We start from the raw sequence: 27500 nt of genomic DNA on the forward strand, positions 1-27500 counted from the left end.
AATAATAATAAACGGATAAATCCACCCAAGCAGGAAGACTGTGTATTTATTAGCTTCCCCACGAAACAAAATGTGACACAAGGTCGTTTTTAATTGTGGGAGAAAACCAGCTTCCCTCAAAAAGGGCACTCTGGGAGCTTGTAAAAATAAAATTGCCTTAGTATTGACTGAGGACAATTAATTTGAGTGCAGACATCACACTTCAGTGACCAGCTCAGTACAAGTACTGGGTGTCCAAGCAAAGAGACTGGATGTCATAATAGTTAACAAGAAGAAAAAGACCTGCCAGATTGCAGATTTTGCCGTTCTAACAGACCACAGACTGATGATCAAGAGACTAAGAAGCAGAGCAAATACACGGAACTGACAAGAGAGCACAAAGGAGTACAGGAGATGAAAAAAAAGAGCTCAAAGGAGTACAGAAGATGAAAAAAGAGAGCTCAAAGGAGTACAGAAGATGAAAAAAGAGAGCTCAAAGGAGTACAGAAGATGAAAAAAGAGAGCTCAAAGGAGTACAGAAGATGAAAAAAGAGAGCTCAAAGGAGTACAGAAGATGAAAAAAGTCAAGATAACACCACTAATAGTAGGAGCACAAGGAACAATCCCCCCCCCCCAAAAAAAAAACTTTGAAAAAAAAAAAAGAATGGAAGAAATTGGAATCAGAAGGATGGCTGAGAAGATACAATGGATTTCAATAATGAAAACTGTAGAAATGTTAAGGAAAACTCTTGAAAGTGGTGACTAATAACACACATAAACTACAGACACAAACTGAACACACAGAAACGGCTACAAACGTAAAACACAAAGGAACATCACATGGGATCATGAAAACTTGGTATAATTGTAAGGTACTCCCTTATACCACTGCGTTCCGGCCATCCCCTTTTTTTGTGCGTGTATGTATGTAACCATAAACTGGAACCACACCAAATAAGTGAGGAGGGTCAAGAAGGATGGAAAGACTGAAGAGAGAAAGCACTAGCCAGACCTCCGCTGGATGAGTGCAAAGAGGACAGGGACCTCGGGGAGGTTTATTGCAACACACATTTCAGTGAAGACCAATGGTTGCTGCTAATGAGAAATCAATGTTAAGCAGCTGTTGCGATAACGCAAATTCATCTGCAAAAGTAATCAAAAGAGTTGGAGAGTACTGAAAATCTGGGGAGACTTGTTGTAACTTAGAATCCAGAGAACACCACAAGTTGTTCTCAAAGAGAAATCTTTAATGATGGCCTGTGTGAGAACTCCTAGTTACTAAATGATGATGATGATGATGATGATGATGATGATGATGATGATGATGATGATGATGATCATCATCATCATCATAATCATAATAATAATAATCATAATTATAATAATAATAATAATCATAATTATAATAATAACTTTTATTAAATAAAAACAAATTTTGCAAAATATAAATTAAATTAAATTCAAGGGAATTAAAAAAAAAATAGAAAAATATTAGAAAACAACATTTTACACTTACTATTTAATGTTTATTTTTAATACAGATTTTACGGGTTTATTTTACAATCCACGGAGGTATGAAAAAGTGGTAAAAAAAACAAAAATATGCAACAAACAAATGTTATCAAAGGCAAGATAAGTTACTCTTCTACCTATCTGGAAAAGTTTTTAGTGGTTTTACTCACTTTAAAACGTTTATTTGGTTTGAAAAACATATAGTGTCGAGCGTTAGATGGGAACAAGAAAAATAGCCACAAATTGACACCTAAATATTTAAAGTTTTGATAATGATTTAGATATAAAAGATTATACAAAATACTGTTAAACCCATCCAATATATGTCATGGAAAAATACATTGGATGAGGTTCTAATAGTATTTTGTTTATAAGTTAAAAACAAAATTTGAAGAATATTAAAATGTTTTGGCCTTCACTTATCAGAAAAAAAATGGAAAATTTGTTTTTCAAAAAAAAAAAATAATAACTACTTGATCATTTTTTGTGATTTTTGGAATATGCCATCTTCATTCCATGACAAGTAGATAAAAGTTTTTCTTCATTTTTATTTATCGCCATAAGTGCCAATCTGAATAAGCACCCATTTTTTATATGCCAAAAAAACCCAAACATGTTAGTTTTTATTTGTATTTTATTGTAATACAGATTTATTCCCCTTTGTTCAATTTACTTGTATCGGCCATATTTCAAATTCAACTGGACACATTTTTTTAGCATTGAATATTTCAAATTCAACTTGCTATAACTCACCATTTTTAAGGAGGCGAGCACTCATTACTTGCACAAACAGTGAGGTCACAAAACAATTTCAAGTTTACAGCCTATCTTTTATATACTGCTTATTTATATGTCATCTCATTCATAAAGTTAACTAATTTGCATATGGCGGTACAAAAGGCTACTCAATTAATTTACTCTACTTTGTTATTCTTTTGTTTTTAAATAAAAATAGATCTGTTTAGGCATACTGTTTTATTTCATGGACAAATGTTTAACAAGGCAAACACAACTCATAAAGATGGTTCTGCTTCTTGGTTTACGCGCAACTATTGCGTTGCTCGTATTATTTGGAGTCTTTGAATGACTGTTCTCATCTTGAATGTTATTCTTAAAACGTTTCGGTCAAGTTGACCTCCAATCTTCTTCAGGTTCGTAATAGAGTCGGTGACGCATGTTAGCAACAACCGCATGACACGTATGCAAATGACCAAGCCGGTGCACGAGCTGACGTCACAGCGAAGGAAGAGAAGGGAAAGAAGAAAGAAAGAAAAAATGCATCAGGTGCCAAAGAGCAGGAAAAGAGAAACATGTGTTAACGCGAGATGGATGTGCGAGAGACTTTTAAAGCAGGTGTTCGACACATGTTAAGCCCATGTCAGTGCGAGAGGAACTGTAAAAAAAACAACTGCAGACATTGTTTGGAAAGTCACGGCAATGCGATGCCTCCGTTCAGTCTCGAAAGACAAAGCATACCCCCTGTAGGGGAGTTGTACATGTAATTGTGAGGCAAGGGTTGTGCAATACCTAACTACACCTCTCCTGAATCGGCACTGTTTAAGTCCAGTGGCAAGGACAAGTCCAGGATGACTGGAAACAATGCCGAGATAAGCGGAGAGCACATACAGCACCTGGAAGTCCCAAATGGTCACCCATTTAGTACTGACCAGGTTCAACGTTGCTTAACTTTGGTGATTCAGTGCGAACCGGTGTGTCAACGGTAATAAATGCCTTTTGTTCAACCTGAAAAAAATCGAATTTCTTCCTTTTGTTTGTTTCCTTATGACTGTCTCAGACACAACGTGTTGGGTCTGTGTTGACATGTAACGACTACATTACAGGTACTTCTTGTTGTTGTTGTACTCGGGAATCTTTCTTTTTACAAGGGCCCATGGCATAGTAGATAGAGGACTTGGTAAAATTCAGTTGCAAAAGTTACACTTCTGGAGGTTGACGGTTTGATCCTCAGTGCGAGCAACACTCAAAATACAATGGCAAATTATTTAAGACTTCTACGCAGTCACAGCTGACGGAATGACATCATGCTATGCTCGTGAAGCAAATAAAGGGTTCCGTTCGTAATTCTGTGCAGATTCCTGAGCTCGACTGCAAAATTCCCCAGTGCAACAGAAAAATTCCTGAGTTCGACAAAATACACCTGAAGAAGGTTGGAGGTTACATCGACCGAAACATTGTGAAAATCACACTCAAGATGAGAACAGAAGTCCAAAGAATCCAAAGAACAATACAATCGAAATAATCAATCCTAAAAATTCAGAAAAGTAATATTGTATTCCTTTGCAACATATTCTTTGTCAATAATTTTCCCCATTCTTTATCTGTGCCTAAATCAAAACGTAGATTCCATGAACAAAGCTTCTTTCTTAGAACTGCACGTCTGTGGAACTCTCTTGCGTTTTCCTGTTTCCCACCTGACTACAACTTGAATGTCATCAAGTCCAACATAAACAAATTCCTGATAAACCGCCCCCTTAAGACACTTTATCAAATATCCATTACTAATGATTACTACGATATTATCCCATTGATTACTGTACACGCAATAACCCTTATCCCCGAGTGGCCCCCAGGCCTTGATAAGTGGTGACTACCATGTAAAAAAAAATAAATAAATAAATTGACTCATTGATTGTAAGTTATGAACAAAACCATATCGCCACCGTCGTTAAGCGAATAGATAATTAAATTTAATAGTTTTCTGTAAGCATTTAAACACCATAGTGTTTGAATATATTCAAACATTTAACCAAATATTCAAACACTACAGTGTTTGAATATTTGGTTCAGTGGCAGTTTTAGTCATTTAGAACTGCTTTAAAGCGTCAACACTCACTCATTTTTTGACCAAATTTCAAACAATTATTATAGTTTATAGATCACCTTCTTAGCTATATTGTGAAAAGGAAATTTCAATTTTCGTTTAGTAAAACAAAAGTTATGATGAATTTACTGGTGTTCAAAATCGTAAAAATTTGCAAAGAGGTGAGCGACGTTTTATGTGACTGGTTTCCATAGCAAGCACGTCGCTTCAGCGACTAGTGTTGCTACTAATTCACCGCTCTCATGAGAAGAGAAGTAACAAGTGAAATAGAGAGAATGAAAGCAGACGAGTGCCGTGGATTGTTTTACATTTGTGTACGTTATGTTTTTGCGTGAAACGATATACTGCCTTAAATGACAAACCAACATTTCACCTCTAACTTTAAATTAAAAAAATCTTTAACTTAAAAAAAAATCTTTAAATTAAAAAACTCTACTTAAGACTTCTAAAAATCAACGAATCCTTTAAAACTATATTTACACTTTTTTCCAGCAGAAATTTCAATCGAATCCTTCAAAAACTATAGATCTATTACAATAGAAAAATGTGAGCATGAAAAGTAATATGGTTAAGCTTAAACATGGAAAAGAAAAGTAAAGGACTAGTTGTTAAAACTGGAAAAGAAAAGGACAAGATATTCTAGTAAAAAAATATAATTAATTTATAACTTAAATTATTGCAGCATTAAGAATTGATTATATAATGTTATAAACTGAATTTTTAAAAAATTCTTAATGCCACAATATTTTAAGTTATAAATTTATTATATTTTTTTACAAGAATATCTTGTCTTTTTCTTTTCAATGTTTAAGTTTAATCATATTACTTTTCATGCTCGCATATTTCTATTGTAATGATACACAATTTTGAAATAGCGCTAAGCAGCATCTTTCAGGATTCCCCTCAAGTCAATGTTATCCATAAATCTTTCTGTTTAAAATCATTTTGTTAATCAAATAACAAAAACTGTCATGCAAAGAAGACAGAAAAAAAAGTGCAGAAGAATTGTTAGAACACTCAGTATTCATGCATTATTTTCTTCATTTTCTTCGTGAACAACAAGGAATCAAGATGTTCACCCTTAGTATTAGCAGTAGCTGTAGCTCTTTCTTCTGTTTACCGACAATAGTCCAAAATAAAAAAAAACAAAAGAAAAAAAAAATAAGAGAAAAACCCTAACCCTAACTCAAACACAGGATATGGCATACAAAAAATGAATCTTTGAGCAAAACATCTCATTTCTTTTATTATTTATCAAACAGCACATATTCTATTTTATTATGACTGCCATCTTGAACTCAAACGATCTTGTTTTATTTATTAGGTTTTTATGCCCAATTATTTTCTTTTATACAATTTTGTATATCGATATTAAGTTTGTGTACTAATTAGTCAAAAATCGTTTTGTTTTTTGTTTTATAATTCTTGAATAATTCTGCAATTTTTAGTAAAAAAGTAAAAACAATTTTAAAAAAACAATATTTTCAAACTTTAATTTACGGATTATCTTTGAATTAGTCCCAGAAAATTGCTAATTATCTTTCAAGGGATGTTTACAATACATTTATTCAAACTTTAAATTAGTTGAATTTTGTTATTTTTAGATGGATTCAAACTTTGTTTTATTAATTTTTAACTTTTTGGTTTATTTTTAACTTTCTGTTTATTTTTAACTTTTTTTTTAATTTATTTTTAACTTTTTTGTTTATTTTTTTAACTTTTTTTATTTATTTTTTAACTTTTTGTTTATTTTTAACTTTTTTTATTTATTTTTAACTTTTTGTTTATTTTTAACTTTTTTGTCTATTTTTAAAGGTTTTGTTTATTTTTAATTTTTGTTTATTTTCTACTTTTTGTTTATTTTTAACTTTTTGTTTATTTTTAACTTTTTTTTATTATTTATTTTTAACTTTTTGTTTATTTTTTAATTTTTTAAACTTATTTTTAACTTTTTGTTTATTTTTAAACCTTTTTATTTATTTTCAACTTTTGTTTATTTTTAATTTTTTTTATTTTTAACTTTTTGTTTATTTTTAACTTTTCGTTTATTTTTAACTTTTTGCATATTTTTTTAACTTTTCGTTTATTTTTAACTTCTTGCATATTTTTTAACTTTTTGTTTATTTTTAACTTTTTGCATATTTTTTAACTTTTCGTTTATTTTTAACTTCTTGCATATTTTTTAACTTTTTGTTTATTTTTAACTTTTTGCATATTTTTTAACTTTTCGTTTATTTTTAACTTCTTGCATATTTTTTAACTTTTTGTTTATTTTTAACTTTTTGCATATTTTTTAACTTTTCGTTTATTTTTAACTTCTTGCATATTTTTTAACTTTTCGTTTATTTTTGACTTTTTGCATATTTTTTAACTTTTCGTTTATTTTTAACTTCTTGCATATTTTTTAACTTTTTGTTTATTTTTGACTTTTTGCATATTTTTTAACTTTTCGTTTATTTTTAACTTCTTGCATATTTTTTAACTTTTTGTTTATTTTTGACTTCTTGCATATTTTTTAACTTTTCGTTTATTTTTAACTTCTTGCATATTTTTAAACTTTTTGTTTATTTTTGACTTTTTGCATATTTTTTAACTTTTCGTTTATTTTTAACTTCTTGCATATTTTTTAACTTTTTGTTTATTTTTAACTTCTTGCATATTTTTTAACTTTTCGTTTATTTTTAACTTCTTGCATATTTTTTAACTTTTTGTTTATTTTTGACTTTTTGCATATTTTTTAACTTTTCGTTTATTTTTAACTTCTTGCATATTTTTTAACTTTTTGTTTATTTTTGACTTTTTGCATATTTTTTAACTTTTCGTTTATTTTTAACTTCTTGCATATTTTTTAACTTTTCGTTTATTTTTAACTTCTTGCATATTTTTTAACTTTTCGTTTATTTTTAACTTCTTGCATATTTTTTAACTTTTTGTTTATTTTTGACTTTTTGCATATTTTTTTAACTTTTCGTTTATTTTTAACTTCTTGCATATTTTTTAACTTTTCGTTTATTTTTAACTTCTTGCATATTTTTTAACTTTTCGTTTATTTTTAACTTCTTGCATATTTTTTAACTTTTTGTTTATTTTTGACTTTTTGCATATTTTTTAACTTTTCGTTTATTTTTAACTTCTTGCATATTTTTTAACTTTTCGTTTATTTTTAACTTCTTGCATATTTTTTAACTTTTTGTTTATTTTTAACTTCTTGCATATTTTTTAACTTTTTGTTTATTTTTTACTTTTTGCATATTTTTTTAACTTTTCGTTTATTTTTGACTTCTTGCATATTTTTTAACTTTTTGTTTATTTTTAACTTCTTGCATATTTTTTAACTTTTTGTTTATTTTTAACTTCTTGCATATTTTTTAACTTTTTGTTTATTTTTGACTTTTTGCATATTTTTTAACTTTTCGTTTATTTTTAACTTCTTGCATATTTTTTAACTTTTTGTTTATTTTTAACTTTTTGCATATTTTTTAACTTTTTGTTTATTTTTAACTTCTTGCATATTTTTTAACTTTTTGTTTATTTTTGACTTTTTGCATATTTTTTAACTTTTCGTTTATTTTTAACTTCTTGCATATTTTTTAACTTTTTGTTTATTTTTGACTTTTTGCATATTTTTTAACTTTTTGTTTATTTTTGACTTTTTGCATATTTTTTAACTTGTCGTTTATTTTTAACTTCTTGCATATTTTTTAACTTTTCGTTTATTTTTGACTTTTTGCATATTTTTTAATTTTTTGTTTATTTTTAACTTTTCGTTTATTTTTAACTTTTTGTTTATTTTTAACTTTTTGTTTATTTTTAACTTTTCGTTTATTTTTAACTTCTCACATATTTTTATTTTTTTGTTTATTTTTAACTTTTCGTTTATTTTTAACTTTTTGCATATTTTTTAACTTTTTGTTTATTTTTGACTTCTTGCATATTTTTTAACTTTTTGTTTATTTTTGACTTTTTGCATATTTTTTAACTTTTCGTTTATTTTTAACTTCTTGCATATTTTTTAACTTTTTGTTTATTTTTGACTTTTTGCATATTTTTTAACTTTTCGTTTATTTTTAACTTCTTGCATATTTTTTAACTTTTTGTTTATTTTTGACTTTTTGCATATTTTTTAACTTTTCGTTTATTTTTAACTTCTTGCATATTTTTTAACTTTTCGTTTATTTTTAACTTCTTGCATATTTTTTAACTTTTTGTTTATTTTTAATTTCTTGCATATTTTTTAACTTTTTGTTTATTTTTGACTTTTTGCATATTTTTTTAACTTTTCGTTTATTTTTGACTTCTTGCATATTTTTTAACTTTTTGTTTATTTTTAACTTCTTGCATATTTTTTAACTTTTTGTTTATTTTTAACTTCTTGCATATTTTTTAACTTTTTGTTTATTTTTGACTTTTTGCATATTTTTTAACTTTTCGTTTATTTTTAACTTCTTGCATATTTTTTAACTTTTTGTTTATTTTTAACTTTTTGCATATTTTTTAACTTTTTGTTTATTTTTAACTTCTTGCATATTTTTTAACTTTTTGTTTATTTTTGACTTTTTGCATATTTTTTAACTTTTCGTTTATTTTTAACTTCTTGCATATTTTTTAACTTTTTGTTTATTTTTGACTTTTTGCATATTTTTTAACTTTTTGTTTATTTTTGACTTTTTGCATATTTTTTAACTTGTCGTTTATTTTTAACTTCTTGCATATTTTTTAACTTTTCGTTTATTTTTGACTTTTTGCATATTTTTTAATTTTTTGTTTATTTTTAACTTTTCGTTTATTTTTAACTTTTTGTTTATTTTTAACTTTTTGTTTATTTTTAACTTTTCGTTTATTTTTAACTTCTCACATACTTTTATTTTTTTTTTTATTTTTAACTTTTCGTTTATTTTTAACTTTTTGCATATTTTTTAACTTTTTGTTTATTTTTGACTTCTTGCATATTTTTTAACTTTTTGTTTATTTTTGACTTTTTGCATATTTTTTAACTTTTCGTTTATTTTTAACTTCTTGCATATTTTTTAACTTTTTATTTATTTTTGACTTTTTGCATATTTTTTAACTTTTCGTTTATTTTTAACTTCTTGCATATTTTTTAACTTTTTGTTTATTTTTAACTTCTTGCATATTTTTTAACTTTTCGTTTATTTTTAACTTCTTGCATATTTTTTTAACTTTTTGTTTATTTTTAACTTTTTGCATATTTTTTAACTTTTCGTTTATTTTTAACTTCTTGCATATTTTTTAACTTTTTGTTTATTTTTGACTTTTTGCATATTTTTTAACTTTTCGTTTATTTTTAACTTCTTGCATATTTTTTAACTTTTCGTTTATTTTTAACTTCTTGCATATTTTTTAACTTTTCGTTTATTTTTAACTTCTTGCATATTTTTTAACTTTTTGTTTATTTTTGACTTTTTGCATATTTTTTAACTTTTCGTTTATTTTAAACTTCTTGCATATTTTTAAACTTTTCGTTTATTTTTAACTTCTTGCATATTTTTTAACTTTTCGTTTATTTTTAACTTCTTGCATATTTTTTAACTTTTTGTTTATTTTTGACTTTTTGCATATTTTTTAACTTTTCGTTTATTTTTAACTTCTTGCATATTTTTTAACTTTTCGTTTATTTTTAACTTCTTGCATATTTTTTAACTTTTTGTTTATTTTTAACTTCTTGCATATTTTTTAACTTTTTGTTTATTTTTGACTTTTTGCATATTTTTTTAACTTTTCGTTTATTTTTGACTTCTTGCATATTTTTTAACTTTTTGTTTATTTTTAACTTCTTGCATATTTTTTAACTTTTTGTTTATTTTTAACTTCTTGCATATTTTTTAACTTTTTGTTTATTTTTGACTTTTTGCATATTTTTTAACTTTTCGTTTATTTTTAACTTCTTGCATATTTTTAAACTTTTTGTTTATTTTTGACTTTTTGCATATTTTTTAACTTTTCGTTTATTTTTAACTTCTTGCATATTTTTTAACTTTTTGTTTATTTTTAACTTCTTGCATATTTTTTAACTTTTCGTTTATTTTTAACTTCTTGCATATTTTTTAACTTTTTGTTTATTTTTGACTTTTTGCATATTTTTTAACTTTTCGTTTATTTTTAACTTCTTGCATATTTTTTAACTTTTTGTTTATTTTTGACTTTTTGCATATTTTTTAACTTTTCGTTTATTTTTAACTTCTTGCATATTTTTTAACTTTTCGTTTATTTTTAACTTCTTGCATATTTTTTAACTTTTCGTTTATTTTTAACTTCTTGCATATTTTTTAACTTTTTGTTTATTTTTGACTTTTTGCATATTTTTTTAACTTTTCGTTTATTTTTAACTTCTTGCATATTTTTTAACTTTTCGTTTATTTTTAACTTCTTGCATATTTTTTAACTTTTTGTTTATTTTTGACTTTTTGCATATTTTTTAACTTTTTGTTTATTTTTGACTTTTTGCATATTTTTTAACTTGTCGTTTATTTTTAACTTCTTGCATATTTTTTAACTTTTCGTTTATTTTTGACTTTTTGCATATTTTTTAATTTTTTGTTTATTTTTAACTTTTCGTTTATTTTTAACTTTTTGTTTATTTTTAACTTTTTGTTTATTTTTAACTTTTCGTTTATTTTTAACTTCTTGCATATTTTTTAACTTTTTGTTTATTTTTAACTTTTTGCATATTTTTTAACTTTTCGTTTATTTTTAACTTTTTGCATATTTTTTAACTTTTTGTTTATTTTTAACTTCTTGCATATTTTTTAACTTTTCGTTTATTTTTAACTTCTTGCATATTTTTTAACTTTTTGTTTATTTTTGACTTTTTGCATATTTTTTAACTTTTCGTTTATTTTTAACTTCTTGCATATTTTTTAACTTTTTGTTTATTTTTGAATTTTTGCATATTTTTTAACTTTTCGTTTATTTTTAACTTCTTGCATATTTTTTAACTTTTTGTTTATTTTTGACTTTTTGCATATTTTTTAACTTTTTGTTTATTTTTAACTTTTTGCATATTTTTTAACTTTTCGTTTATTTTTAACTTCTTGCATATTTTTTAACTTTTTGTTTATTTTTAACTTTTTGCATATTTTTTAACTTTTCGTTTATTTTTAACTTCATGCATATTTTTTTAACTTTTTGTTTATTTTTGACTTTTTGCATATTTTTTAACTTGTTTATTTTTAACTTCTTGCATATTTTTTAACTTTTCGTTTATTTTTGACTTTTTGCATATTTTTTAATTTTTTGTTTATTTTTAACTTTTCGTTTATTTTTAACTTTTTGTTTATTTTTAACTTTTTGTTTATTTTTAACTTTTCGTTTATTTTTAACTTCTCACATATTTTTATTTTTTTGTTTATTTTTAACTTTTTTGTTTATTTTTTAACTTTTTGTTTATTTTTAACTTTTTGTATATTTTAAACTTTTTATTTATTTTTAACTTTTTTATTTATTTTTAACTTTTTGTTTATTTTTCAACTTTTTGTGTATTTTCAACTTTTTGTCTCATTTACATATAACATAACTAATGTAATTAATGTTTTATAAATTTTTTAACACACTTTTATTCATACAATTGTTTCTGTTCAAGTTTTTAAAACACACTTTTTTTTATACTAAATTCAAAATATTTTCAAATGTCTTTTGCAGTGAATTTGTTCCTCTCGTCAAATTACCCCCAGCCCACCATCAAAAAAGGGAAAAAAAGGGAAAAAAACGAAGAAAAGAAAAAAAGGAAAAAAGAAAAAACAGAAAAAACGAAAAAAAAGAAAAAAGAAAAGAAGAATAAAAAAGAAGAAAAAGAAAAAAAAGAAAAGAAAGGAAAAAAAAAGAAAAAAGTAAAAGAAAAGAAAAAAAAAAGAGAAAAAAGAAAGAAAAGAAAAGAAGAATAAAAAGGAAAAAAGAAAAAGAAAAAAGAAAAAGAAAAGAAAGAAAAAAGAAAGAAAAAAAAGAAAAGAAAAACAAAAAAACGAAAAGAAAAGAATAAAAAGGAAAAAAGAAAAAGAAAAAAGAAAAAGAAAAAGAAAGAAAAAAAGAAAAGAAAAAAGAATAAAAAGGAAAAAAATAAAAAATAAAAAGAAAAAAGAAAAAAAGAAAAAAAACGGTAACATCAAAATTACTCTTTTCATTTCATTTATTTATCATTTCCCTTTCACACAATGAAAAAGATTTCTACTTGCATAAAAGTAAATAATCGAAACTGATATTTGAAGACATTCAGGAAAAACAAAAGCGATTAATTCTTTGATTAATTCTTTAATACTCATAGAAAAAAAGCATATAAATAGAGAAAGAGAGAATCATAATTTTCTAGTTCAATCCATATAATCGAAACTAATATTCTAATTTTTTTGGATATCTTTTCAATTTGCCGAGCAGTCTTTTTTATTTCAGCTGACATGTTGTATATTATGGCGCCCAAAAGTTGTTGTTTAGCCATATTCTTCTCAAGCGCTTTTTATCGGTACACACAATTCAACATGTATATATATATATATCGGTTTTTAAGGTGGGTGCAGGATGGGTAGAGGCGAATTATTATATAATGTTATTAAATAAATAAAATATAAAATAAGAAAATCGAAATAAAAAGTAAAAATAATTTGCCCCTACTCATCCTACACCCACCTTTATAACAAAAAAAAGAAAGAAAAAAAAACTATAAATAGACCAAGCCTCAAAGAAAAAGAAAACGACAACAACAACAATCGCTCCTGACAACAATCAGATGTACCGATAAGAAGCACTTGAGAAGAATATGGCTGAACAACAACTTTTGGGCGCCATAATATACAATATGCCAGCTGAAATAACAAATACCGCTCGGCGAATTGAAAAGATATCCGAAAAAATCAGAAAAAAGAATAACTCCGTTGTGTTCAATCAGACGTGCTTGAATAATGACTTGCTGCCAAAATATAAAAATATATATATATAAATATATATTTGTGTGTGTGTGTGTGTGTGTGTATATATATATATATATATATATATAGAGAGAGAGAGAGAGAGAGAGAGAGGGAGGGAGAGAAAGAGAAAAGGAGTGAAAAAGAGCAAGCGAAAAAGAATTTTGTCAGTAAGTGCCATTTGAAACAAGCGAAGTTGAAAAAAAAAACAATAAAACGTGATGCGGTTAGTATCAACGGTAAATTTGGATACACTGCAGCATCTTTCAAAAATTCATGCTTTTGTCAACAAAGTGAAAAGAATCCACAAGATTTGTTTCTTTTTTCTTTTATCCCCAACTTTTGAAATGTGAGGCACGGAACAAACTGAGTAAGAATGTTGATTTTTATTTTTATGGTTACTCATGCACAACGCTGTCAGCATCAACGCAACAAGCAGAGAAGACCATACCATTAAAGCCCAAAAGATGAAAGTTGGATGGCTTCAACCCAACATGTCTTGTTCGTCTGCCCAAGGAAGCGTGCCCATTCGTCCAGCGAACAGGATGCTCTCAAAGAGTTCATCCCGGCAGATCATCGGACCAAACACATATGTCTGCAACAAAGAACCGAATCAATATCAAACAGAACTCATTAAAATCCGTTCATTACAAAGTTTGTTGCAAAGTCAGTTGTGGAGTCGGGTTTCTTGCTAAAAATCTTATCCTCTGTTTTTTTTTTCTTGTTCTTTAAACTCTTTTTCCATTCAAGAATATTTAGATTTGCCTCATATCTGCAGCAACTAAAAGTTTCCAAATCCTTTGAGATCCACACATTTTTTTGTGAACTTATCTCAATAAAAAATACTGGTCACATCAATAGTGTCTGGAAGACCATTTGGATAATAAAAAGTTTTGCCTCGGTTAAGGACATATCCTCCAAAGAAAGCTGACTAAAGATAATTTTGAAAGTTAATTTCTAAAAATCGTTCAACACATGCCAGCATGTAAAACAAACATTGAGGAGTGTCCGAGGCATCCCTCAGGTCCACATCAGAGCATGCCTTGCTTAGGGGACAGTTTATAAGGATGCGTGCGATAGTCTTGTTCCATGTTTTGGCAACCTTCGCCTGTGTCCACTTGAGTGTTACCCACTCTTTCCAGGGAGTTCAGAGCCTGCTGGGAAATCTTCTTTTGGTACCAGAACAGCCTCATTGTTGTTGTCTTTGACTGATTCATTCTAACAATGCAGCCAGAAGGACACTGGTGTTGTTCGTCCAAAGCCTGTGACAGTGGCAAAGCACCTTTTGGTGTCCAAATAGAGGATGGTGATTGTCGTTGTTCTGCTTGTCATGGTCGACTTCCGCTATTGCCTCTGACAGATCTGCTGTGGAGCAATTCCGGACATCCTGTAGACAGATGATGATGATGATGATGATGATGATGCCGCTGACGACGATTTGAAGTATTTAATACCAGTAAAGTGCAATGGATAACTGTTTGTTGAGATGGTGAACAACTGGAAAGCACTCTATTATAGTGCCAATAACATGGTATAACTATAACAAATAAAAAGAAAATGAGAGCTGGAGACGATCATCAGCCTATCGAGCTGGTTGATAAAAATGATCATCTTAGCTTTGTGCGAAAAAATAAATTCCACAAAAACTTTTACATATAGTTCGTTTCTTTTCTTCTTTTTAAATTAATACTTGCTTTATTTTTTTTTTTTTTTAGAAACCATTTTTTTTTTAACTTTTTAACTTGTAAAAAATAAATTCAGCAATGTTTTGTAAATTTGAAAAAAAAATTAAAACAATAAAATTTCAAATGAATTCAGATTTAAGAAAATCTCACGTATCAAATTTTGATTGATTTTGAACTAAAAAATAAAAAAGAAGTTGGCATTTTTTTTTTTTTTTTTACCTTTTCAGAATCTGCCATGGTCACTTCAATTGCCATTCCACCTCCAGGTAACCATGGATATGGCTTGGCCTGAGGAAAAGGGGAAAAAACATGCTTCTTTAAAATAAAAAGCATTGAAATTTGTAGTGAATAAAAAAATCACTAAATACAAAAGATAAATTTATAGTTTAAATTTTTTAAACAATCAACCGACAATTTGATACTCAAGGGAAATAACTTCTGATAGGATTATTTCCCTTGATTTCTGCAAAAATAAATTTTATAAAATGGATCCTATTTTTTTTTAAATTTAAGGGAATGTTTCTACATTAATTACAAATATTCGTTCTTTATTAGAAATATTTTTAATTTTTAAGGGAACAAATCATGTAATTAATTATTTCTTAAAACGGATTATATTTTTAAACATTAAAAAGATGTTTCCACATTAATTACAAATTATTTGTCCTAAAATTTGTGCACATTAAAAGGAAGTTTCCACGTTAAATAATTTTTTAATTCTGTGCAACACATTTTTAATAAAACGATTTTGCCAAATGTTAGACAATACTGAGTTATTTCCCTTGTATTGTTAGTCTACTGGAAAGCATCACGAACCTAATCATCGGCGATTGTGAATGTTTGTGAATAGAAAAATGTTCGGATGGCAACAAGATTGTTATCAAAATGAATTAGGTATTTTAGAGAGATAAAATATTTATGCTAAAAAATTAGAACTTTAGAATTTTTAATATAAACAAAAACTTAGGATAAAGATTAAAAGAGATTGCAATGTAGTCAATTAGAGAGGTTGAGTTGGACAAACGAAGAGTTAGCTAGAGATTGTGTTAGACAGCAGACAGTAATGATGGTCTGTGTATTCCTTGGAAGCTAACAGGGGCAGCAAATAGCAAGAATGTAGAAACTGTATGCAACTCCAAACACGGGGAACATCTGCTGAATCAGCGATACCGAAACATCCCATTCCCCACTGTCAGATTCATATCTGTATGTATGGTCCAGAGTAGACATAATGTTGTTGCAGTTAAGTTACAAACAAAAATGCACAATTTATGTCCAGATTCGACATTTACACATTTTCACTGCATTATTCATCAATAAAATTTGTGTTCAAAGATACTAAATTTCAATCATGTGTCAAACTTAGTTACAAAAACAATGGACTTTATCAGAAGTCGTTCACTCAGCCATCGTTAATTCAAGCAGTTGTTGAAGAATCTGGATAATGAATTCACCAATGTTCCATTCTCTACAGAAGTATGCTGATTATCATGCCCCAAAGTGTTGAAAAGATTTTATTTGTTGAGACAAGCAATAATCATGTTTTTGGAAATGAAAGGTCAAAGCACTGATAAACTGACAAATGAGAGTTGGCTACAGGATCTGGCTTTTGTTGTGGGTGGCACATTTGAATGATATCAATTTAAAATTGCGAGGTAAAAACATCACTGCTTTATATGATGATGTTAAATGTTTCTTTTTGAAATTGAAATTATGGAAGTCTGACATGTCTAGTAAAAATTTGGTTCATTTTGCTGCGTGCAAAGACGTGCAAAACAATGCTGATAAAGTTTGGTTTGAGTTTTGTCAAGTATGACAGCCACCTGGAATCATTATCAAAAGAGGTTTGAGAAAAGATTTAGTGATTTTGCATTTTATGAATGCCAGTTTTCATTATTTTCAGAATAATTTAGTTTTGACGTTGCTGAAGCTGAAGAAAACCTGCAAAATGGAACTATTTGAAATTTAGTCGGATTTCTCACTCAGATCAAAATATTTAGAAATGGGAAGACCTGACTTCTTTTCTTCTGGAAAGTTTACTGCAAAGATGATGGCAATGTTTGGTAATATTTGTGTGAACATTTATTTTTTTTTATGAAATCAACAAAATCTCAAAGAACAAAATTGACTGATCAACATTTGTCATCCGTCATCAAACTTGGCACTACACGGAAATTTCAACCACACATACAAGAAATTTACCACAAAAAGAAATGTCAAGCCTCGGTGCAAAAACAGTGAAAGTTTTTGAATTCTTTTTGATGAATGTCAGTTTTGAATTTATGTATAATGCATTTTTTCCTATTGTATTGAAATGAAGATGGTCAAAATTTCTATTAAATTCTTTTGTTGAACTACATGTACATTATGACTTGAATTTTTAAATTGAAAAAAAAAAAAAAAAAAAGTTATTTTTTTTTTTTTTATCTTGTTAAACCTTTGCGGCCATCATGACAATAAAAATTGACTCCTATGGCCTTGAGATGACTTTAAGTTAGACATGCCTTCAACCTCCAGAAGACTGTCTCTTACTCAATGAAATTAACCATTAAGTCATTGTTAATAATCACTTTTAAGTGACAGTCTTTTCGTGGTTGAAGGTTAAATCATTACAGTAGACGGTAATAACATGAGAATAACATTAAAAAATATGTAAGGTGTAACTTAAAATAAAAATAAAATAAAAACAATACTGAGTTACTTCTCTTAGATCGAAAGAGAGAGAGAGTTGCCTGCCCTTGGAGTTAACCGGTTGGCCAAATACAGTTCGGGAGATAAACAAGAGTGGTTTGCCATCGCAGACTTTATCAGTAGGATTTAATTCGTAAGTTGTTTATAATTCTGTTAAAGATTATACTTTGCCCATTTTTGTTTTTTTATTAAATCGATAACAACGCTTATTATGAGACATAACACACACACACACACACACACACACACACACACGCATGTCAAAAGATAAGAAAGCATTTACTTACACGTTCCAGTTTGATGATGTCACAAAGTGGCAGGACAAGGTTTTTACACGAAGGAAATTTGGTTCGTTCAAAACACAGAAAACTGAAATTAGAAAAAGACAAGTGAAGTTAAAAGTTTAAGTTTTGTAAAAATTAACGTTGCAGCTGAAATTTGAGGCGTAAAAAACAAACAAAAAAAAAAACAAAAACAAACAGTGGAATTAGCTAGGACAAATAAACTAAAGCCACGATTTTTATGTGTGCATTTTTCCAAGCAAAAAACTCCAGCTTGGACTTCGCCAGCAAACCCTTTGGACAAACTTACCGTTACATATCAACCGAAAAAATAATAGAGTTATTTCCCTTGAACTGAAAAAAAGGAGTTACGCTATAACCGTTAAAATTTAATATATTTGAAAATCAATATATTTGCAAATCAATGTCTCAAAGCGTGTTATAGGACTGTTATATCATAAATTTTGAATATAAGCAAAATAATAATCCGAAGTGGAATAATTATATGACCAATGATGGGGATAATACAATAAGGTTTATTCTACAAATGGTACAAAACAAGAATAGAGTCTAATGTAGGGTAAATATATATATATATATATATATATATATATATATATATATATATATACTTGTTTATTGTTATATAAACATGCTCACATCCCGCTGCTACAAATAGCCACTTGTTTCAATCAAACAACAGATATCATCAGGCAGCGACTTGACTATTCAAAAGTTCAATGAATAACCTGAATAACAATGATTATTCATTGAACTTTTGAATAGTCAAGTCGCTGCCTGATGATATCTGTTGTTTGATTGAAACAAGTGGCTATTTGTAGCAGCGGGATGTGAGCATGTTTATATAACAATAAACAAGTATTATCAGCTCTTTTTATTGAGCACTATCTAACAACCTCGTTGAATTCATTAGTCCATTACTTTTGAATATAAAAAAACCCGAGTATATATATATATATATATATATATATATATATAGTGCCGCCAAAAAAACAAAAAAAAAACACACAAATTTAACTAAATTGAATGCAAACAACCTATACCTCATTTATTCATCTTTTATTCCTCTATAATTTTACCTGTTCATATTTGACTTTTAATTGAAGTATCCTAGTGTTCACATCAATTTAAAAAATAGCTTCAAATTTCGGGTATACTGAAAACGAATATCATGGTAATGTCCTATTTAAGCATCAGAAAAAAATTCAAAAAGTATTCAATTTAAACAGAAGATTCGGGTTTGTATTACTATACACATAGATTCGAAAAAGTTGTCAAAAAAACAAATATATGTTATCAAAGGCAAGATAAGTTACTTTTCTATCTAACTGCATAAGTTTTTAGTATTTTTATGTTTATTCAGCTCGAAAAACATACAGTGTTTACTGATGAATTGGAAAATTTTAAATGGCGCACGACTCTCTGTTGAACACAGTAAGTTTATGAAAATGAGTTAAAAATAAAAAAAACTATACAAAATACTGTTAAAAACCCACCGAATATATGTCAGCCTATGTCACGGTAACATATTGAGTGAGTTTCTAACAGTATTTTGTATAGTTTTTTTTATTTTTAACTCATTTTCACAAACGTACCGTGTTCAACAAAGAGTCAGGTGCCATTTTAACTTTTCCAATACATCGGTAAACACTGTATGTTTTTGGAGCTGAATGAACATGTTACATTAAATAAAATCACTAAAACATTATCCAGTTAGGTAGAAAATTAACTTATCTTGCCTTTGATAACATTTATTTGTTATATGTTTGTTTTTTGACAACTTTTGCGAATCTATGTATATAGTAATACAAACCTGAAAATTGAATACACAGTTTATTTGTATAAAAATTAAAAAAAAAAACACGTTAGATGAGATGAGAGAGAGAGAGAGTGAGGGGGGGGTGGAGGAGGCTAAGAAAGTTCCCTTCGTAACCCTTTTTGTAGATAGGCAAATTAACCAATCACATGAAAGAGTCGCCATTTTACGTTATAATTGAAATTTTACGTTATATTGAAATTTTACGTTATAATTGAAATTATCTGACAATAAAAGTTATAAAAATTTTTATTTTTAATCTGAAAGTTAAGTTTGTAGTCAATGAGATTAACAAGAAAAAAGTTAAAAAAAAAGTATAACTTGTGGAATTCAGGGCGGGGGGGGGAAGTAGTAGACATCTGCCCATATATCAAATCTGTTGCAAAGGTTGCTAGAAAAATAGTTGGATCATTCCGCCCCTCCAGAAAGTACTCGACTCCATCTATAAAAGTCAAGTGCTCCCTAAGATGAAACGTTGCCACCATATCTGGGGAGGTGCCGCTCATGAATATGAATGACAGATAAACGGTCTACCTTTCAGCTTCTATTAGTTCTTCTAAGGAAATGTCTAGTTGGATCATTCCACCGCTCCAGAAATGACCTGACTTCTGTTGCAATCTTTTACCTATACAAGAAGCAACTTTGTTCAAAGATGAAGTGCTGTCACCACATCTGGGACAGCGTCATTCATGAATATGAAAGACGAACAAATTGTTTACCAAATATCCATGATGATACGACATGATATGATACTCTGGCCAGTCAGTTGTTCCATCTGTGTCGTGAGTTCCTGGAGAAAAAAATGGAGGTTGTAGTTTACTGCCGATTGCCAATGAGACACATTGGCTATAGTCATCAGATATTTGTCAAACCTATCTCTGGGTTTGCGAGTTAACTCTTAACAAGGTCCTAATCTTAATGAACGCCAGAGCATGATCATCTGCAATAAGAACATCCGAAAACAATGCAGCATCGCACTGATTTCTTTTGGAAATTTTCTCATCAGCTTGCTGAAGCTGGGAATGGAGCATCCTACCGGATGCCAGACATTTACCCGTCAACTCAGATATTCCAACTGAGAGATCTTTTTAAAATTGTTTGAATCTCTCTTGCACTTGGTTCACCAGGTATATTTGCGAGTTAGTTTTTGAAATTCTTTTTCACGAGTGCAGTTGCTCTTATAATTACTGGAATGATGAAGATCTTCCTAAGATTCCAGTTTTCTTTCCATGTCGTACATAAGAGTTTGGCATTTCGTTATTTTTTCTCTTTCAGCTCTATTTAACGCAGCATCATTGGGGACACGAACTTCTACTAAGGTTGCTGCTTTCTCCTTCTTGTTCTGTATCACTCTGTCAAGTTTTATAGCTCTGCTTTCTAGGTACATAGCTGTAGGAACTGGATAGTTGTAGTTGATGGTGTGTGACTGTTCCCGGGATTTGCTACTGCAATGTCGGCCCAGATAGTTTGGGTATGTGTTAAGGGTCAACAATGACACGGCCATAAAATATGCTTTTGCATTAGTGGTCGCTGGAAAGTGATCGAGTGGGCAGGAGCCTTACACAAGGATTTCTGGCAAACTGGCCTTTACTCAAACCAAGCTCAGAATTAATGCAAAAAAAAAAAAAAAAAAAAAAAAAAGTTGTTCTGAACAAATCTAGTTCAAGGTAGATAACTTTTACTCTTTGGCAGGAGTTCCTGAATTTTGTCTAGCATTGAATAAAAAAACAAAAAAAAAGGAAAAGAAAAAAGAAGGTATTTTGAGCAAATGTAAGTTAAAGGTATATAACTCTTATTCTTTTAGCAAGAGTTAGCTTTTCCTGAATTTTTCTTATTTTTTTTAGGAATATAAGAACTCGAATTGTTTACCTTCGGGTGAGATAGAGTTTTCCGTTCTTGAATGCAGCAGTTAAACTTTTATCTTTGTTGATCAACGCGCATCGTCTGCCACCATGCCAACCTAGAGCAAAAAAAAAAAAAAAAAAAAAAAAATGAATAAATAAATAAAAATGACACACACACACACACACACACACACACACACACACACAATACATACACATATTTAGTAACTTCCTTCAGTCGTGACAAACTATGGATAGCCACTGTGAGGGTACCTGCATATGGAATTTTTATGGCAAGAGTTGCACAATCTCCAACCACACCTCTCCTAAGTCGGCTTTGTTAAATATCAATGGAAAGTGGAGGTTCAGGACGACTGGAAACAGCGGAGAGCATATACAAACAGCACCCAGAAATGACCCCCCATCTGGTACTAGCCAGGCTCAACATTGCTTAACTTCTGTGATCTCACAAGAACTGAACTGGTGCGTCAACATGATATGCCATCTGTACACATACACCCACATGCATTGTATACACATATCTATGCACATATATAAACACTTATCAATTAGGCACGACCAAAAAATGGAAAAATAAACTAGTTGTTGTTTTTAACACTAATTAAAATCTATTAAAACTTTTTTAATACTAATTAAAATCTATTAAAAAATTTTTTAATACTAATTAAAATCTATTAAAATTTTTTAAAAATACTAATTAAAATCTATTAAAATTTTTTTTCCAGAAAGAAAAGTCTAAATTTTATCACATGAAAAGCAGAATAATATAAAACTTTTTCTACTATTTTTAATAGAATTTTAAATTTTCAAAAAAAAAAAAAACAAAAAAAAAATTCATCGCTACCTTGGTCTCGATCGATAACCTTTAAATATTTTTTTAAAAGGGTTTTTGAACCAATTAATTTTTTGGTTTGTTTAAATAAGATTTAGGACGATTTGCTATAAGAATATGCAAAAATATTATAAGTACCCGAATTTCAAATGATTCCAACTTTTTATATCACTCTATAGATTTGCGTAGCGAAATTAAAAAAAAAAAATTTAATGATAGTTTAAAATTAGCTATGGAGGCCTGGATAGGACTAAACAAATTATATTTAGTCATGTATTTTTAATATTTGATTTGATGATTAAGTGAAGGGTTTAATTCTTTTTCAAAAGCGATATATGATAGTATTGCTGTGTTCGGTCCTTGTTGAGAGTTGATCCATGTTGATGACAGGTTAAACCCAGGAGCATGTGTCTATGAATAAAATTTTATGCACATAAAAACATTTGAAAAAATATTTGAATAAAAACATTTTTAAAATATTTGAATAAAAACATTTGAAAAACTATTTGAATAAAAACATTTGAAAAAATATTTGAATAAAAACATTTTTAAAATATTTGAATAAAAACATTTTTAAAATATTTGAATAAAAACATTTGAAAAAATATTTGAATAAAAACATTTTAAAAATATTTGAATAAAAACATTTTAAAAATATTTGAATAAAAACATTTTAAAAATATTTGAATAAAAACATTTTAAAAATATTTGAATAAAAACATTTTAAAAATATTTGAATAAAAACATTTTAAAAATATTTGAATAAAAACATTTTAAAAATATTTGAATAAAAACATTTTTAAAATATTTGAATAAAAACATTTAAAAAATATTTGAATAAAAACATTTAAAAAATATTTGAATAAAAATATTTAAATATTTAATAAATAAAATAATAAAATATGCCCTATCAAAAAAAGAAAAAAAAGAACAAAGAATATAAAAATGTTCTTTTCGAGATCTTCTGGAATGTTCTAAGTTGTGTTGTGTCATTTGGAGCATTTCTGGAACTTTCCATTCACCAAAACTATAAAAGAATGCTGAATAATGTCAACTAGTTTAGTTAGTCAATTAGTGAAGCAGATTGAGTCATTATGCTGCTCCAAGTTGTCAGATGTTTACTAGATTAACTCCAGCCAATAATTCCTGGGATCCAAATCCGATCCAAAGGAGTCTGATAAAAAGAATCAAGTACAAATGTAACAGGGAAAGGCCGCCCCCTTTCCATGTAAATAAAAAGAGTATTAGATAGGTGAAAATGAGATTAGGATAAGCCGAGACTCGAACCTTGTAAGCTAGGTTAAGAAATGGAATGTTAGAATTTATTCTATTGTTAAATTCTATTAAAATAGTTAGTTATTGTTTATATCGTAAAAAGAATTGATTGTTCGTTCTTTTAGAAAACTGCATATTAAAAAAAATGTCAGCTAAAGAATGAACAATACAAATTAAAAAATATATCTTTAAAAAAATAGGGTAGAATTATATGTTGAGAATTCTTTTGTTGTTAAAAGTGTGTTTGGAAAAACGTGTGCTTAGCCACGTGAATTGGTCACGTTTGGGAAACACACTTCTGACGTCATAGACGAAGGGGGATTCTCAATATAGGAGCTAGAGTTAGTCAGATCAGCAGAGGCAGTCAGGGAGTCAGCAGAAGAGTAGAGTCGAGAGCGGTTGAGTTGGAGTCAGTCCTTTGAAAGCGAAAGGAAGAACAGTAAACTATGTAGATTTGAATTCCTGACGTCATCAGCATTCGACCGGTCCAATGAATAAAGAATCATCTTTGTGTTTTTGTAACTGTTGTCATGTGTCATCTTTCAGCACTCAAAGGGTAATGTGTTAATCATCTTTTAATGAACATTGTGTAACCCTTACAAGATTATGTATCTCCCCCTCTTCTGTGTTAAGAACTCGTATACATCTCCAGTCAGTATCTATATGAAGTCCCCAAGCATCCCAGAACTGTAATGTGTAGAAATGTCTCTCCCTCATCATCATCATCATCATCATCATCATCATCATCGTTATGTCTGTACGTGAGTCCCGTTATATATTACCCCACTATTCGACACAAGCACCCTCAAAGAAAACCTGGACATTTGGTAATTATAAAGATTTTCTGACTTTCTCTCTAACCAAAGAAATATTGTGTCTATTTACAATGTCCCCCCCCCCCCGGGACAGAGTTAGACACCAGCATTATTTTTTAACATGGAGAAAAAGACCAAAAATAAAAATTGTCTCAGTCATGAAGGATTTCTCCTCCACTGAAATCTCTCAGTGGAGGAGAAAGGTAATCTCATTTTCACCTATCTAATACTCTTTTTATTTATCCTTCAAAGAACTATAGATTTATTACAATAGAAAAATGCGAGCATGAAAAGTAACATGGTTAAGCTTAAACATGGAAAAGTAAAGGATTAGTTGTCAAAACAGGAAAAGAAAAGGACAAGATATTCTAGTAAAAATATAATAAATCTATAACTAATTAAAACATTACAGCATTAAGAAATGATTATATAATTTTATAAATTGAATTAAAAAAAAAATTCGTAATGCTGCAATATTTTAAGTTATAAATTTATTATATTTTTACTAGAATATCTTGTCCTTTTCTTTCCAGTTTTAACAACTAGTCCGTTACTTTTCCATGTTTAAGCTTAACCATATTACTTTTCATGCTTGCATTTTTCTACTGTAATCCATGATTTTTCCAGGCTTCCAATAAATTCACTTCTTTGTTTAACTTCAGTCTTATTTTATTTGCCCCGTAAACATAACATTCAATGTATGACACTCGTCTGCTTTCAATAAAATTCCCCTAATTATCTCCCATTCATGCTTTCATTTTCTGTTTCACTTGTTACTTCTCTTTCTGTGACAGCAGTGAATTAGTAGCAACAGTAGTCGCTGAAGTGATGTGGTTGCTATGGAAAGCAGCCATAGAAAACGTCACTCACCTCCTTACATATTTTCATAATTTTGAACACCAGAAAATTCATAACTTTTGTTTTACTGAACGAAAATTAAAATTTTTTTTTCACAATATAGCTGAGAAGGTGATCTATGAACTGTAATAATTGTTTGAAATTTGGTCGAAAAATGAGTGCATGGTGAAGCTTTAAAGCAGTTCTAAATGACTAAAACTGCCACTTAACCATATATTCAAACATTACCGTGTTTGAATGATAGAATTTGAATATTCTTACCCTAAGTCTACAGATGTACATACCAGTAATGAGTTTATGGATTTTACCAATTTTTGGATCTTTTTACTGTCTAAATACATCTTTATAATTGGACATCAAGTTGATTATCCCTTTTTATATATATATATATATATATATATATATATATATATATATATATATAAATTCGTATTCCTGTTTGTTTGTTTGTTCACAATTTGATTAATATATACAAAACGTGTCTTACTTTAATCTTTCATTTATTTCTATATATAGTATGATAATTTCAAAAATATCCAATTAAGAGATCACCCTATTTGCATATGACATTAAGAAAAATTGATTTTACTAAATAGTGGTATCTTAGTTAATGTTTTTAGCAAAAGAATTATTTTAAATATTCTATTTAAAATTGTTATTTAATAAATTTTAAACAACAATTATGTTGATAATATATTTAATTTAATTCATTTTGTAATTAATATTTCCAACAGCGACCTTTTTTTAAAACTTTTGTTTAGAGTTATTTGCCCCTAGATGCTATCCATAAAAAAAAATGTTCACCAAATATAATTTGGAAATTTCATTAAGTTTCTAGCTGGAAAAATAATTCCGTGTAGATAGAAAAATGTTTGGCTTTTATTATTTTTTTTAAATATTCAAACAACAACAAAAAAAAAACTTACGAAAAAAATTGAAAAGATTTCATTTGTTTGTTTTATTTGACTCCTTAAACGGAAATACAGAAATCGGTAAATTTTTACCGTGTAATCCAGCGTCGTTTAATACCTAAAAAAATGATGATCTACTACCTCCCCCCCTTTAAATTCCATAATTTACACTTTTTTACATTAATTTCATCAATTACTAACTTAATTTTCTAATTAAAAAGGTAACTTTATATGATGTGACCCAGCGGTGTTTAACCCCTAAAAAAAATGGAGATCTACTTTTTTCAGCCTAATACATTTAAACAACCTTTATAAATATTATGAGAGAAGAGATTTTGAAAAAAAAAAAAAGTAAATAAATAAATAACACGTTAGAATGGGGGATCACTAAGTTTACTTAGTTTACTGTTTTATTTCGCTACAGTTGATATTGTGTAGAACAATAAGAAAATCATAGTGAACAATGCATTCAACAAAATTTCACACACATTTCTAGATACCTATATCTATTAAGTTCAAAAGAAAGGACACACTTAGGGAGGTATTTTGGTGGTCAAGTCACTAAATAGAGATTAGCTGGTTTCCCGGCATAGTCCAGGATGTAATATAGATTGACTGAAATAGATTGACTGAAATACATGTTCTAGCTGGTTTCTAGGCGTTGCCAGGGATGTAATATAGACACATTATGTTGTATATTACCTGTTCTCTTCTCGCTAAGGTAAAACAATTTCATATACATGCTGTAAATTACCTATGCTAGGGATAAAACATGAACAATACCAGTCCTAGGGTAGATAAAACAAATAATACATAGAGATGAAAGATTCCTCTCCCCTTTAAATTTAAGGTGAAATGAGCACACACTTTTTGGCCACCAAGCGTTCAACGAGACATGTCACCTATAGCATTTTTCAAGTTCGGCGATTGAGGGAAAAATCTGACAAATACAATTTGTTTTATTCTGGTAGGAGTGGGGGCGGGAATTACATTGGAAACATAAAATTAATTATTTTTATGAGCCCATTCTCTACTTTCTCACCTAACAATTTAATAAACAAAATAAATCCCAAAATATGACAAATTCAATAAAAAGCGAATCGAAAAGCCCCCCCCCTAAAAAAAGCAAATCAAAAATTTCCTTTATTTACAAAAAAAAAAAAAAGTCAGTAAAAAAGTGCCCTTACAAAAAATAAAGGTAA

The 27500-nt window shown here is 28.2% G+C and overlaps 1 protein-coding gene across 7 annotated transcripts in view; it reads right to left on the reverse strand.

Annotated features, from left to right (window-relative positions):
* The window catches only part of LOC145256505 (GRAM domain-containing protein 4-like), a 390407-nt gene that overhangs the window by 1675 nt on the left and 361232 nt on the right, over window positions 1-27500 (reverse strand). For 5 of the 7 annotated variants that reach the window (XM_080115472.1, XM_080115469.1, XM_080115470.1 and 2 more), the window contains 3 exons: window positions 21612-21702; window positions 17912-17993; window positions 15153-15221 (listed from right to left, as the gene is read on the reverse strand). In XM_080115472.1, coding sequence (XP_079971598.1) covers window positions 15153-15221; window positions 17912-17993; window positions 21612-21702 — 242 coding nt within the window. Of the gene's footprint in view, window positions 1-13699; window positions 13844-15152; window positions 15222-17911; window positions 17994-21611; window positions 21703-27500 lie in introns of all 7 variants that reach the window. The other 2 variants (XM_080115476.1, XM_080115475.1) reach the window with 1 other exon arrangement.

The sequence above is a fragment of the Euprymna scolopes genome, chromosome 32 (genome assembly GCF_053919585.1).
Source record: "Euprymna scolopes isolate OS-2025 chromosome 32, ASM5391958v1, whole genome shotgun sequence".
Classification (NCBI taxonomy): domain Eukaryota; kingdom Metazoa; phylum Mollusca; class Cephalopoda; order Sepiida; family Sepiolidae; genus Euprymna; species Euprymna scolopes.